The following is a 12,535-nucleotide window of genomic DNA, read 5'->3' on the forward strand; positions in this document are numbered from 1 at the left end:
CTGAGGTAAATGTAGATATGAAACTTCTTAAAATTAAAAATGAGTGGAATTTAAATGAAATAGGGATAAAGACTGATATATATTTAAGAAATTCATATTATAATTACCTTGAAATATATTCAGATGGTTCTAAGAATTTAAAAGGATGTGTGGGAATAGGAATACATATACCAGAGTTTAAAAATATATTTCTAAAAGAATATCAGATCAACAATAACAATTACAATTCCTTTTGGGAAAGGGGAAGGGAAATCACTTATTAAGAGTAAAGAAATGGAAAAATGGCAAAAAAGGTGGAATGAAGATAAGAAAGGAAGAAGATTATATGAAGTACAAAAGTCAGTATTAATTAGAAATATTAATGAGAGAAACAGAAAGGAATAAATAATAATGATTAGATTAAGAGTAGGTCATACCTATTTAAATGATATTTTGTATTTAATAGGGAGGAAAAATAATGATTCATGTGAAGGATGTGGTGAGAAAGAAAATGTAGAACACATATTGATGAACTGTAAGACATATGAACCTGAACCTGATGGCACTTTTTAAATTTCGTTGTTCTTGTGACAATGACAATAAAGATTTATCTTATCTTATCTTATCTTATCTTATCTTATCTTATCTTATCTTATCTTATCTTATCTGAAAGGGAGAGATTGAGAAGAATGGTTGGAAGGTTGGGTCAAGAATGGAGTCTTAAAGGAATATTGGGAAATGAATTAAATATAATGGATATTTGCAGATTAAGGAAAGCATTATTTATTTATCTTCAGAATACAAAATTAAAAAATAGAATTTGATAGATGTGAAATAATGTTGCTACACACTCGTGTACAGTAGGTGGCGGTATGCACCGTAAAGTTGCTTGCTATAAACCATAATAGAAAAGAAGAAGAACAACAACAACAACAACAACTCTCAGCTGTTTGCTGCGTGTGTGTTCCACGCGAGAAATGGGGGACAGAGAATGGATGGATGGATGAATTTGATAGATGTGAAATAATGTTGCTACACACTCGTGTACAGTAGGTGGCGGTATGCACCGTAAAGTTGCTTGCTATAAACCATAATAGAAAAGAAGAAGAAGAACAACAACAACAACAACTCTCAGCTGTTTGCTGCGTGTTTGTTCCACGCGAGAAATGGGGGGCAGAGAATGTTGCGTGATTAGCTGTGGAAGCAGCTCCCACAGCCACCAGGGCAGGATGTTCCTGAACGGCCTGAGCTTCCACTGCTTCCCTGCGTGGAGAACGAAGGAAGGCGACTTTATATCGGAGCTAACGAGGCGGCGGAGAGACGCGTGGGTGACCGCCGTGGGCCGCAGAGAAATCACCTTCGACCGCATCCCGTCCTCCATGAGAGTCTGCTCCAGACACTTTCTGTCTGGTGAGTCCAAAACAGGTTTTATTTCTCTGCTCAGCGCGAAGAAAGAGGATCCAGAGAGATATTAGCATCAATGCTAATCACAGCACAGCCGCCATATTGGTCAGGGCGACTCTCCTTTCATATCATCGCTTTTTAATGCCATATAAATTTATCTTCAAATCATTGGGGTTTATACTAGAGAAAGTTTATCTGTGGTGACATTATAATTTATTATTTAATGATAATAAAAACTGATAATAGGCGTTTTTAAATTTGTAAAAAATTTTCGGTAAAAAAAAAAAATCTTGTTTCAAAGCAACATTGCTACCAACTTTGCCACCATACAGCAGTTTACCTTCTTCCCATGTCTGGGGAGAAACCCCACACAGTAGCAGTAGAAGCTATTTTTATTGTTTAAAAATATTTTAAAAAAAAACCTTTTCATGCACTGGAAATGCTAATTATGAATGTTTAGTTGCATATGGACAGAAAAATCCTGTTGATGCATAAAAATTTATGGAAGCACTTTCTGTTGGGCCACTCTTTGTAAACAAGCTTGAGCAAAATTTTTTATTCGTTGTCCTATTAAAGGAAAACCAGCGTATGAGATGCTGGACTCGGATCCAGACTGGGTGCCGTCTCTACACCTGGGTCATGATGGTGATGATGAATATGAAGAAAAGTCCTGGAATAAAAGAAGAAGGTTGTCTTATGATGAGAAGCCAGTAGAAGGTGGGTCTCAAAGATTAGTTTCAAACATTTTTTAATGTGCGCTCAAACCTGCATCACTAACAGTCTGACGCATGTAAAAACCTAAATGTGAGAAGACAGTGAATCGCATTTTTGTTGAGAACAGGGTTCGTAGGTCAGACCAAATCAAGTTCCGGGGGTCATAATATTATGCCTCCTCTGTGTATAAACTGAGATCATTTTCAGTTCCTGCACAGAGAATGGCTTAGTGGGAACATGCCCAATTAAAACAACAGAACAGAACCGGGTCAAACTAAAGCTTTACCACTTGAGTTCTGGGTATCAAGTATTTTCAGACATTTTTTGTACAGTTTTGGCTGAATTACTGCTTTGAGGAAGTTGTTGTTTAGCAAAAGGCATTTTCTTGAGTCTGTATGCTCCACTTATCTATTAATTGATTACTAAATTAGTTGATTATTTCAATAATCGATTTATTAATAGGCTGAAGTAAAAGTCGTCAGCAGAAGTAAGCATTAAATGCTCTAAAATATCCTGTTAGTCGGCTGCCTTGACGGTGAACTGACTGAATGTCGTCCCTCTGCGTTCAGGAGCAGATGGTGCTGCTGAAGCCAGGAAACCTCCTCCGCCTGCGTGGAAAGATGTGAAATCTGCCCTGCAGTCTCTTCTGGAGGGTAAAACCATCATCAGTCAGCAGCAGGGAGACGATGAGCAGAACCAAGGCGCTGAGACGAGGACCGACTCCAGCTTCCGGGTACTAGAGGCGTTTGATTTGGTTAAACAGGTTTTTTTTCTTTTTTTTAAACTAGGGATTTAAGTTATCAATTAATAAGTTAATCTGAAGTTGATTAATCTTATCTAAGCATTAACAATTTATTAATAAGCGGTCATTTTCTTAAAAGCTCTAATTCTCTGTTTTAAACTGATATTTGGGGTTCTATGAAAGAGAAGAAGTTTTAATATTCCTCCATTTTTTGCAGGACTTCTTCAGGAACGCTCTGGAGTCGTCTCTGGAGGCCTCCATCCAGGCCAGAGCTCGCTCTAAGAGTCGGCCGCCGTCCACAGAGTACGAAGTGGAGCTGAACGTCAAGCTTCCATCTTCTCCAGGAGAACCGTCCGCTCTGGAAGAGCCATCCTCTTCACAACCATCTTTTTCACCGTCGTGTGCGAACTGCTCCATGATGCTGCAGAGGATTCGAGAGCTGGAGCAGAAGCTGTTTGAAGTCACCAACAAACATGAGATCAAAGTGCTGAACAGACCCAAGCAAACGATCACAGAGGAGACCAGACCCTCTGGGGAAGAGGGTGAGTGTAAGTTTCAGGAAGTTGAAGAGCTGAAAGTCTATTTTCTCTCTTTTCTAATTTTTACATGTAGTCATGAACTAATTCACCTGTTAGAATGAGAATCTGAACCAAATATTTCCCAGAACCTGCAATAACAAATGCAGACTTTAGCAGTTTTGTTTTTTAATTTCTGAAATAATTCCTGCATTGAATTTTCACAACACAGTGACCATGATAGTATCCGTGATATTATTTCTTTCTTGTCATTATGTTAGAAATGTTTTTGTTTACATTATTTTACACAAACATCGACATCCAATAGACACAAATTTATCCATCTTATTTCTGGTATTATTTTATGTTTATATTTATTTTAAATATAAACCTAAAACATAATAAAATGGCGGTTCTTTAAAAATAGGCACAAATTTCATAAAGCAGGTTAGGGCTGAAATAATTAGAGCTGGATATTTGTTTTAACCTCAAGATTGGCAAAAGTCTGATTTTTTTATTATTTTTATTTTTCCTGGAGATAAAATTCCCACTTTATCATAATATTTTCTAACAGACAAAAAAAAGTTTTATTTTAAATTTTTTTGTCCTGGGTTAAACAACTCAGAATATTAACGTCATCACTCTCCACCTCTTCTGTTCACTGATTCGGTAAAAATTCTTCCAGAGAAATCCAACTCAATGGGAGAAATCCCAGAGATGAGAATCGAGTGGCAAAAGCCAAGCTGGTTGTATTCCAAATTAATATTTCCTCAGAATTCTACATTCAAATACTTTATGATTTTCTATCCAATTATTAATCGGTTAATCCAGAAAATAATAAACATATTAGTCCTACACTGCATTGATGTTAAGTAAAGCAGAAGGGGATAAACTTTTCACATATTAGAAGTATTTTTTAGCTGGAGATTATGGTGGCCCTGAGGTCCAACCCACTTCAGCAAATTGAAAGCACAATTACAAATTACAAAAGCCCTACAACATAAACAAAACGGAAGAGGTATGTTCCAGTGGGAGACCTAAGAAATCGCTGATTGGACTACATCCCGTTTTACTTTTGAACCTGAAGTTATTCTGGTGTGCTTCGTTTTAATGAGAAGCAAAGCAAGTGGGAATACGGTCATGTCGCCATGTATTGCCCAAACTGTGGAAAAGAGCTGGTTGAGCTGTCACCAAACTTTTGTAGCAGTTGTGGCAAGAGGTTTCAAGAAATTTGCATGGAAGATACTCCACAATGTTCAAGTGAGTTAATAAGCATAAAGAAAGATTTATGTTTCCTATGGATGTAGTAACCTGCTAACGTTAGTGGTCTCCAGACCGTGTCCACTGTCGTTTAGTTGTTCATTGTAAATGCAATTAAAAGTACACAAAGTTGATATAATACAGCAGCATTTGTATTAGCCATATATAGTAAGGTCCGTTACAGCCTTAGGCACTACCTCTAGGGTAATTTTGTCGTTCTGGTTCTTTTGCACTGCGATCAAGCTAGCCGCCTTTTAGGAAGCGACCCCGCACTCAGTTTAGACCTGTGCTAGCTTTACTGCAGTTTGTAATACATATCGTCTGTTTGCATGAATGTGATGTGCAATATTTTTTCTTTACTTTACTTCTAGCACAACAGCCTGTTCCATCCTGCCCTGCACCAGCCCTCAGCAGCTTCCTTCAATACAGAAAAAAGAAAAATGAGGAGCGGTTAAAGCAAAAGGAAAAAATGAAAGTTCGGGTAGGTCCGGTATGGCTCCGACCAGAAACAAGCAGCTTTTAAGTAATAGACTTGGTTCAAAAAAGTTCCACATAGCAAAGCTATACAGAATAAATGTTCAACAGTAACAGCAAACTGTCAATTAATGATCAGTCAGAACAGTAAATGATCTACTGATTAATTATTGAGTAATAATTTTCCAACCATTGTTCTGTTTGCATCAGTTCAAAAGTAAAAGCTTGAAAATGACTGATGATAGTTAATGGATCTATTTGGATGTTATTGTAACATAATACAGGAGGAATTAAAAACAGTTGGCTATTCTTTAAAAAAACAAACATTGCTCAGTTTTCCACATAATTCTTTTTTGTTTCAGATAAATATTGGCTTGATGGCCATTCACAAGGATTGTCTAAAGCCACAGCGTGGAAGAACCATTTCGCTTGCAACACACCCAGATGTCTCTGCCGCACCTCTGCTCAGTCTTGCTGTTAAACAAATGAAGGACTTCAACAAAGATGTAAACGATAGACCTTTCCTCCTTCTGTACCCAGATGGGACAGAGGTAATTAATATCCCTGGGACACAAACACCTTTTACTCTTGCAGCTTATAAGGCTGAAGTTGGCAAGTCATATCAAAGGATCTCTCTTTTCCTCTGCTTGAGAAGGGACTTTGAAGAAGGTAAGCTGAGATGTTTGTGTTTGGCACATTGCACTAACTTCAATAAATTAAAATTTTAAAACTGTGCAATTAAGCATTAGTGGCATGAACCAATTAAGTAAAAAGTATACATAGATTGGCTCCTACATGTCAACTTACTACCCAGAAACTTGATAGGTAGACACTCAGTTATTAGTTTTTACCAGTGCTGTGTTTGTGCTTCCAGATGCAATGTAATATAGTTGACCGGTACTATCACTTAGTAGAAGTTAAATTGGCTTGTTTTGTTTTTTCCCCTTGTTTTGCAGTTGGAAAATTGTCAGACTTGTCCGATCCAAATTAAGTCCAGACTAAAATAATTTATGGGAGAGACCGAAAGGCCATAGCCAGAGTGTCTGGATTTAGTAAAAATGTACATGAGAATTGTACCGACTGGAAATGGTTGAACTCCTTTTGAAGCAATACATGGCAGACCTTTTAAACTTCCTTTGTTTAAAGACACCACACCCCCGCCAGATGACAGTGAAAAACCTCTAGCTGATTACATGAAAGAAATGTTGCAGTCTAAGGAAGTGTCAAATTAAAAGAAGAAATCTCTTGAACCATATTTGCAAAGTCAGAATATAATTAATAATAGAATTGTGACGGATATTGTCTATATTTAGTACAAGTACTTGGAATCAGAAGCATCACGACAGCAGGTGGGCAGAGCCAGGCCAGGTAAGCTTCCCTACGCTGCCATTGAAGAGGAAGTAAACAGTCTGGAAGATGATCTCCGATGAAAGCTCACCAATCCCCGAAAATTAATAATTTAAAAAAATTAATTCTCTGAACCTAATTTTTAATAACTAAATATTTGTACATTTTCCACGTTAAAAAACATTTATTTGTCCTTAAAGTGACGTCACATACTTGTGGATTGTGGGTATTGCAGTGCGGGAACGTCGTCGGGATTATAACGCGGCAGTATTGGAGGAACTCTCAGCTGTTTCCTGCGTGTTTGTTCCACGCGAGAAATGGGGGGCAGAGAATGTTGCGTGATTAGCTGTGGGAGCAGCTCCCACAGCCACCAGGGCAGGATGTTCCTGAACGGCCTGAGCTTCCACTGCTTCCCTGCGTGGAGAACGAAGGAAGGCGACTTTATATCGGAGCTAACGAGGCGGCGGAGAGACGCGTGGGTGACCGCCGTGGGCCGCAGAGAAATCACCTTCGACCGCATCCCGTCCTCCATGAGAGTCTGCTCCAGACACTTTCTGTCTGGTGAGTCCAAAACAGGTTTTATTTCTCTGCTCAGCGCGAAGAAAGAGGATCCAGAGAGATATTAGCATCAATGCTAATCACAGCACAGCCGCCATATTGGTCAGGGCGACTCTCCTTTCATATCATCGCTTTTTAATGCCATATACATTTATCTTCAAATCATTGGGGTTCATACTAGAGAACGTTTATCTGTGGTGACATTATAATTTATTATTTAATGATAATAAAATCTGATAATAGGCGTTTTTAAATTTGTGAAAAATTCTCGGTTAAAAAAAAATCTTGTTTCAAGGCAACATTGCTACCAACTTTGCCACCATACAGCAGTTTACCTTCTTCCCATATCTGGGGAGAAACCCCACACAGTAGCAGTAGAAGCTATTTTTATTGTTTGAAAAACAAAACAAAAAAACCTTTTCATGCACTGGAAATGCTAATTATGAATGTTTAGTTGCATATGGACAGAAAAATCCTGTTGATGCATAAAAGTTTATGGAAGCACTTTCTGTTGGGCCACTCTTTGTAAACAAGCTTGAGCAAAATTTTTTATTCATTGTCCTATTAAAGGAAAACCAGCGTATGAGATGCTGGACTCGGATCCAGACTGGGTGCCGTCTCTACACCTGGGTCATGATGGTGATGATGAATATGAAGAAAAGTCCTGGAATAAAAGAAGAAGGTTGTCTTATGATGAGAAGCCAGTAGAAGGTGGGTCTCAAAGATTAGTTTCAAACATTTTTTAATGTGCGCTCAAACCTGCATCACAGTCTGACGCATGTAAAAACCTAAATGTGAGAAGACAGTGAATCGCATTTTTGTTGAGAACACGGAAGTAAGCAGAAGTAAGCATTAAATGCTCTAAAATATCCTGTTAGTCGGCTGCCTTGACGGTGAACTGACTGAATGTCGTCCCTCTGCGTTCAGGAGCAGATGGTGCTGCTGAAGCCAGGAAACCTCCTCCGCCTGCGTGGAAAGAAGTGAAATCTGCCCTGCAGTCTCTTCTGGAGGGTAAAACCATCATCAGTCAGCAGCAGGGAGACGATGAGCAGAACCAAGGCGCTGAGACGAGGACCGACTCCAGCTTCCGGGTACTAGAGGCGTTTGATTTGGTTAAACAGGTTTTTTTTCTTTTTTTTAAACTAGGGATTTAAGTTATCAATTAATAAGTTAATCTGAAGTTGATTAATCTTATCTATGAATTAACAATTGATTAATAAGCCGTCATTTTCTTAAAAACTTGAGTTTTCTCTTATGTTATTTGGGCCGACAGTCTTGCCATAACACAAATTTCTAAATTTCTCATTTAGAAAGAGACACATCAGTGTACTGTTATCCCTACGTGTTGGATACACCGTGTATGTTAACGTAGATTAACAGCAAACCAAACTCAATGTTTATGAACCAGGAAGCCGAGCGTCTTGCTCCTTTATTACGGTCTTACAGTTCTCTACAATTGTGTGGGAAGCTCAATGAAAGCATTGAGTGAAACTATAAACAGAAAAGAAATATGCATTAGCTCTAAATACACAGAATAAACTTCTAATATCAGAAAACAATAATTACGATTAACTTTAGCTGTTGTTAAGAAACAGTCACGATCATTACTACGCAAAAAAACTAGTGGGACATGGCTAATTACTGGAGTACACATTTGAAAAAACCGATCTCTAAATAAATCCTAATAAAACATATAACACCAAACAGAACACAGATTAAACTTACAGCCGTTGCTTTCGGAGGTGTTGGAAAAGATTGACGACACAGAAGTCTGTAGATTAAAAGGCAGGTTTCCTTTCTGCAAACACCTGTTCCTGCCTGCCGCTGCCTCTGCTACGCACAATGCACTGCTACCTTCCCCTTCAAAATAAAATACAGATAAACCAATACTGTAGAAGTTTCTAAGCTAAATTATTAAGGCATATTCCTAGCTTCTAGCCGAAAAATCAGTATTTTAACATTTTTATGTCAGCTGTGTTAAATACTTACTGAATAAACGGCAACATTGTGGTTTTCTCTCATTATTAAACTTAGACGTGTTTATAAAATACAACAAAATAGGAACATCTTGGTTTGCTGAGTAGAAAAATAAAAGATGAAAAGAATAAAACTTGATACTGTCTTTGAGGAGGAACGAAAACTTTATTTCCACTCTGAGTCAAAGAAAATGACAGAAAATGTGGTGAAATTCTCTGTTGTCAGGGAGTTTACGATTAAGAGCGTTAGTCCTGCGTCTTGGTGTAATGCCTTTGAAGAAATGAAGAACTTTGCTGTCTCTTTGGTTTGTAAAGGTTGCAGAGCCTAGCAAACGATATTAGTAAATCGATTTGCAACTAATTTATCATCTAGTAATTCTCTGTTTTAAACTGATATTTGGGGTTCTATGAAAGAGAAGAAGTTTTAATATTCCTCCATTTTTTGCAGGACTTCTTCAGGAACGCTCTGGAGTCGTCTCTGGAGGCCTCCATCCAGGCCAGAGCTCGCTCTAAGAGTCGGCCGCCGTCCACAGAGTACGAAGTGGAGCTGAACGTCAAGCTTCCATCTTCTCCAGGAGAACCGTCCGCTCTGGAAGAGCCATCCTCTTCACAACCATCCTCTTCACTGCCATCCTCTTCACTGCCATCTTTTTCGCAGCCATTTTTTTCACAGCCATCTTTTTTACAGCCATCTTTTTCACAACCATCCTCTTCACCGTCGTGTGCGAACTGCTCCACGATGCTGCAGAGGATTCGAGAGCTGGAGCAGAAGCTGTTTGAAGTCACCAACAAACATGAGATCAAAGTGCTGAACAGACCCAAGCAAACGATCACAGAGGAGACCAGACCCTCTGGGGAAGAGGGTGAGTGTAAGTTTCAGGAAGTTGAAGAGCTGAAAGTCTATTTTCTCTCTTTTCTAATTTTTACATGTAGTCATGAACTAATTCACCTGTTAGAATGAGAATCTGAACCAAATATTTCCCAGAACCTGCAATAACAAATGCAGACTTTAGCAGTTTTGTTTTTTAATTTCTGAAATAATTCCTGCATTGAATTTTCACAACACAGTGACCATGATAGTATCCGTGATATTATTTCTTTCTTGTCATTATGTTAGAAATGTTTTTGTTTACATTATTTTACACAAACATCGACATCCAATTGACACAAATTTATCCATCTTATTTCTGGTAATATTTTATGTTTATATTTATTTTAAATATAAACCTAAAACATAATAAAATGGCGGTTCTTTAAAAATAGGCACAAATTTCATAAAGCAGGTTAGGGCTGAAATAATTAGAGCTGGATTGTTGTTTTTACCTCAAGATTGGCAAAAGTCTGATTTTTTTATTATTTTTATTTTTCCTGGAGATAAAATTCCCACTTTATCATAATATTTTCTAACAGACAAAAAAAAGTTTTATTTTAAATTTTTTTGTCCTGGGGTTAAACAACTCAGAATATTAACGTCATCACTCTCCACCTCTTCTGTTCACTGATTCGGTAAAAATTCTTCCAGAGAAATCCAACTCAATGGGAGAAATCCCAGAGATGAGAATCGAGTGGCAAAAGCCAAGCTGGTTGTATTCCAAAATAATATTTCCTCAGAATTCTACATTCAAATACTTTATGATTTTCTATCCAATTATTAATCGGTTAATCCAGAAAATAATAAACATATTAGTCCTACACTGCATTGATGTTAAGTAAAGCAGATGGGGATAAACTTTTCACATATTAAAAGTGTTTTTTAGCTGGAGATGCAGCCGTTGCTAAAATGACCAAAACATCAACTAATAACAATAAAATGCTTATTTTCTTATGTGAAGAGGAATTTAATTATTTGCTTATTTACATCTTTTACTGTACTCCTAATATTGTATAAAAATTCTTAAGCGGTTAAATAAAAAAGTTGAAGTATGTACCAATTTTTATATGATTAATCGATTAAGCGTCAGAATAATTGATTGATCAATAACTAAACCATTTGCAGCCCTACGATGGACAGTTCTGTGCCTTTTGGGTCAAGAATGAATGATCAGTGGAAACGTGTAACGTTTGAGTTTCTAAGCCCATTTTCCAGTTCCAGTCTCGTCGTTCTGATGGTTCTGATTGTTCTGTCTCCGCAGCGACGGCTCATGTTGGACCAGTTCAAGCCACTCCTTCCACCTCCCGGCCTCCTCGTCCTCCTCAGCGCCGCCGCCACTGCTTCAGGAAGGAGTGGGTCAAGATCTTCCCGTTCCTCCGGTACTCTCCAAGCCTCAACATCATGTGGTGCCACGTGTGCCGCGTTCACGCGGACACGTTCTGCCAGAACCATCGTCTGATCAAAGGCTCCAATCATTTCACCAAGTCCAGCATCAGGAAACACACCAACTCCGCCTACCACCAGCAGAACATGCAGCGCTTCCTGTGGAGCAGCCACACGCCGCTCGAGGAGCCGTCGGGTCCGGCAGATCCACCCGCTGAGCCACAATCATAACGAAGAAGCAAAAACAAAGACTCCGGATAAGTTTTTACTGAATGAGCTCAACAGCATAATAGACAAAGCGTTAAAAATGGATCCTACTGTTGGTTTGCAGTTGTTGTGTGGTACATTGGTGAATGTTTTTCCTGTCAGATCAGAACCTTTTCGAGGCCTGAAACATCTGTGCAAAGTACCGAAACAACATGGTACTTTGCACAGATCGATTCCATCGATTCACTACTTTCTGATCTTCCTGGTGACTCTACAACTTCTGAACGAGAGAAACTGGAGCTGGGTGGTTTTTGAGGACTAAAGTTTTGGAAAATACGTTTGTGTTTTTTCACCACACGCTCCTTTGTTTACATATTCTAGAGTGATGTCAGCGGACCTAGAGCCGCCATCTTGTTTGCGGAGCGTGTTCTACTGCTCTGGATTTATTTGGACGTTGAATTCAGGTCAACTTTACAACAGAATATTAGTATGAGGCTAAGTTTATTTTTTGTTTAAAGTATAATAATGCCATAATATTATAGGATTCCCATTTTTTTGAGTAACGTCAGCGCACCAAGAGCCGCCATCTTGTTTGTTAAATGTTACAGCTTCTCTTGATTTCAGGTCAAATACGTCGAAATATTTTAGGTCAGGCTATGATATTTTTATTTTAGTTATGAGAATAAATATTACAAAAATACAGTCGAAATAATACAAAAATGTCATACTACCATAATAAAGTTGTAATTTTATGAGAACTCCAACACGATAAATAAGTTAAAATGGCGAATGTTGAGTATCTTGAGAAGCTACACGTTAGCATCAGTTTTACAAATAAGAACAAAGGCAGTCTTAGCCTGCCTGGCGCCCCCCAAGATGTCACCCGTATCAGAAACCTCAACCGGATAAGATAATACTTCACCTTTTAACACATCAGCACCAAATTATTGGGACTTTGAAACAATTGAGCAATGACTAAGTCTAAGAAAGAATAACAAACTGGATTGGTCACCTCTGATAACTAAGCTAATTTTTATCATTTTAAGAATTTATTTGTGATAAACTTGTCTTTTTCTGCTAATACTGTGAATATATTATTATTAAA

General features: G+C 38.1%; 2 protein-coding genes across 6 annotated transcripts; both read left to right on the top strand.

The window, feature by feature from the left end:
- The first annotated feature begins 1,027 nt into the window (after positions 1-1,027).
- On the top strand, positions 1,028-6,794 carry LOC114156278 (uncharacterized). 4 transcript variants are annotated; one of them, XM_028036626.1, is made up of 8 exons: positions 1,028-1,389; positions 1,960-2,100; positions 2,667-2,830; positions 3,057-3,387; positions 4,986-5,095; positions 5,451-5,757; positions 6,402-6,456; positions 6,671-6,794. In XM_028036626.1, the coding sequence occupies exons 1-8, from the start codon at positions 1,146-1,148 to the stop codon at positions 6,693-6,695; spliced, it is 1,377 nt and encodes a 458-aa protein (XP_027892427.1). In that variant the 5' UTR covers positions 1,028-1,145; the 3' UTR covers positions 6,696-6,794. The 4 variants fall into 4 exon arrangements, with proteins under 4 accessions (XP_027892427.1, XP_027892435.1, XP_027892443.1 ...); XM_028036634.1 differs by having other exon boundaries at positions 3,057-3,381; XM_028036642.1 differs by lacking the exon at positions 6,671-6,794 and having other exon boundaries at positions 1,029-1,389; positions 6,402-6,511.
- On the top strand, positions 6,709-12,150 carry LOC114156302 (uncharacterized). 2 transcript variants are annotated; one of them, XM_028036670.1, is made up of 6 exons: positions 6,709-6,996; positions 7,564-7,704; positions 7,921-8,084; positions 9,418-9,583; positions 9,674-9,838; positions 11,102-12,150. In XM_028036670.1, exons 1-6 carry the CDS (start codon positions 6,753-6,755, stop codon positions 11,452-11,454), a joined length of 1,233 nt encoding a protein of 410 aa, XP_027892471.1. In that variant the 5' UTR covers positions 6,709-6,752; the 3' UTR covers positions 11,455-12,150. The 2 variants fall into 2 exon arrangements, with proteins under 2 accessions (XP_027892471.1, XP_027892463.1); XM_028036662.1 differs by having other exon boundaries at positions 9,418-9,838.
- The last annotated feature ends 385 nt before the right edge of the window (positions 12,151-12,535 follow it).

This window comes from Xiphophorus couchianus, chromosome 2 (genome assembly GCF_001444195.1).
Source record: "Xiphophorus couchianus chromosome 2, X_couchianus-1.0, whole genome shotgun sequence".
Classification (NCBI taxonomy): domain Eukaryota; kingdom Metazoa; phylum Chordata; class Actinopteri; order Cyprinodontiformes; family Poeciliidae; genus Xiphophorus; species Xiphophorus couchianus.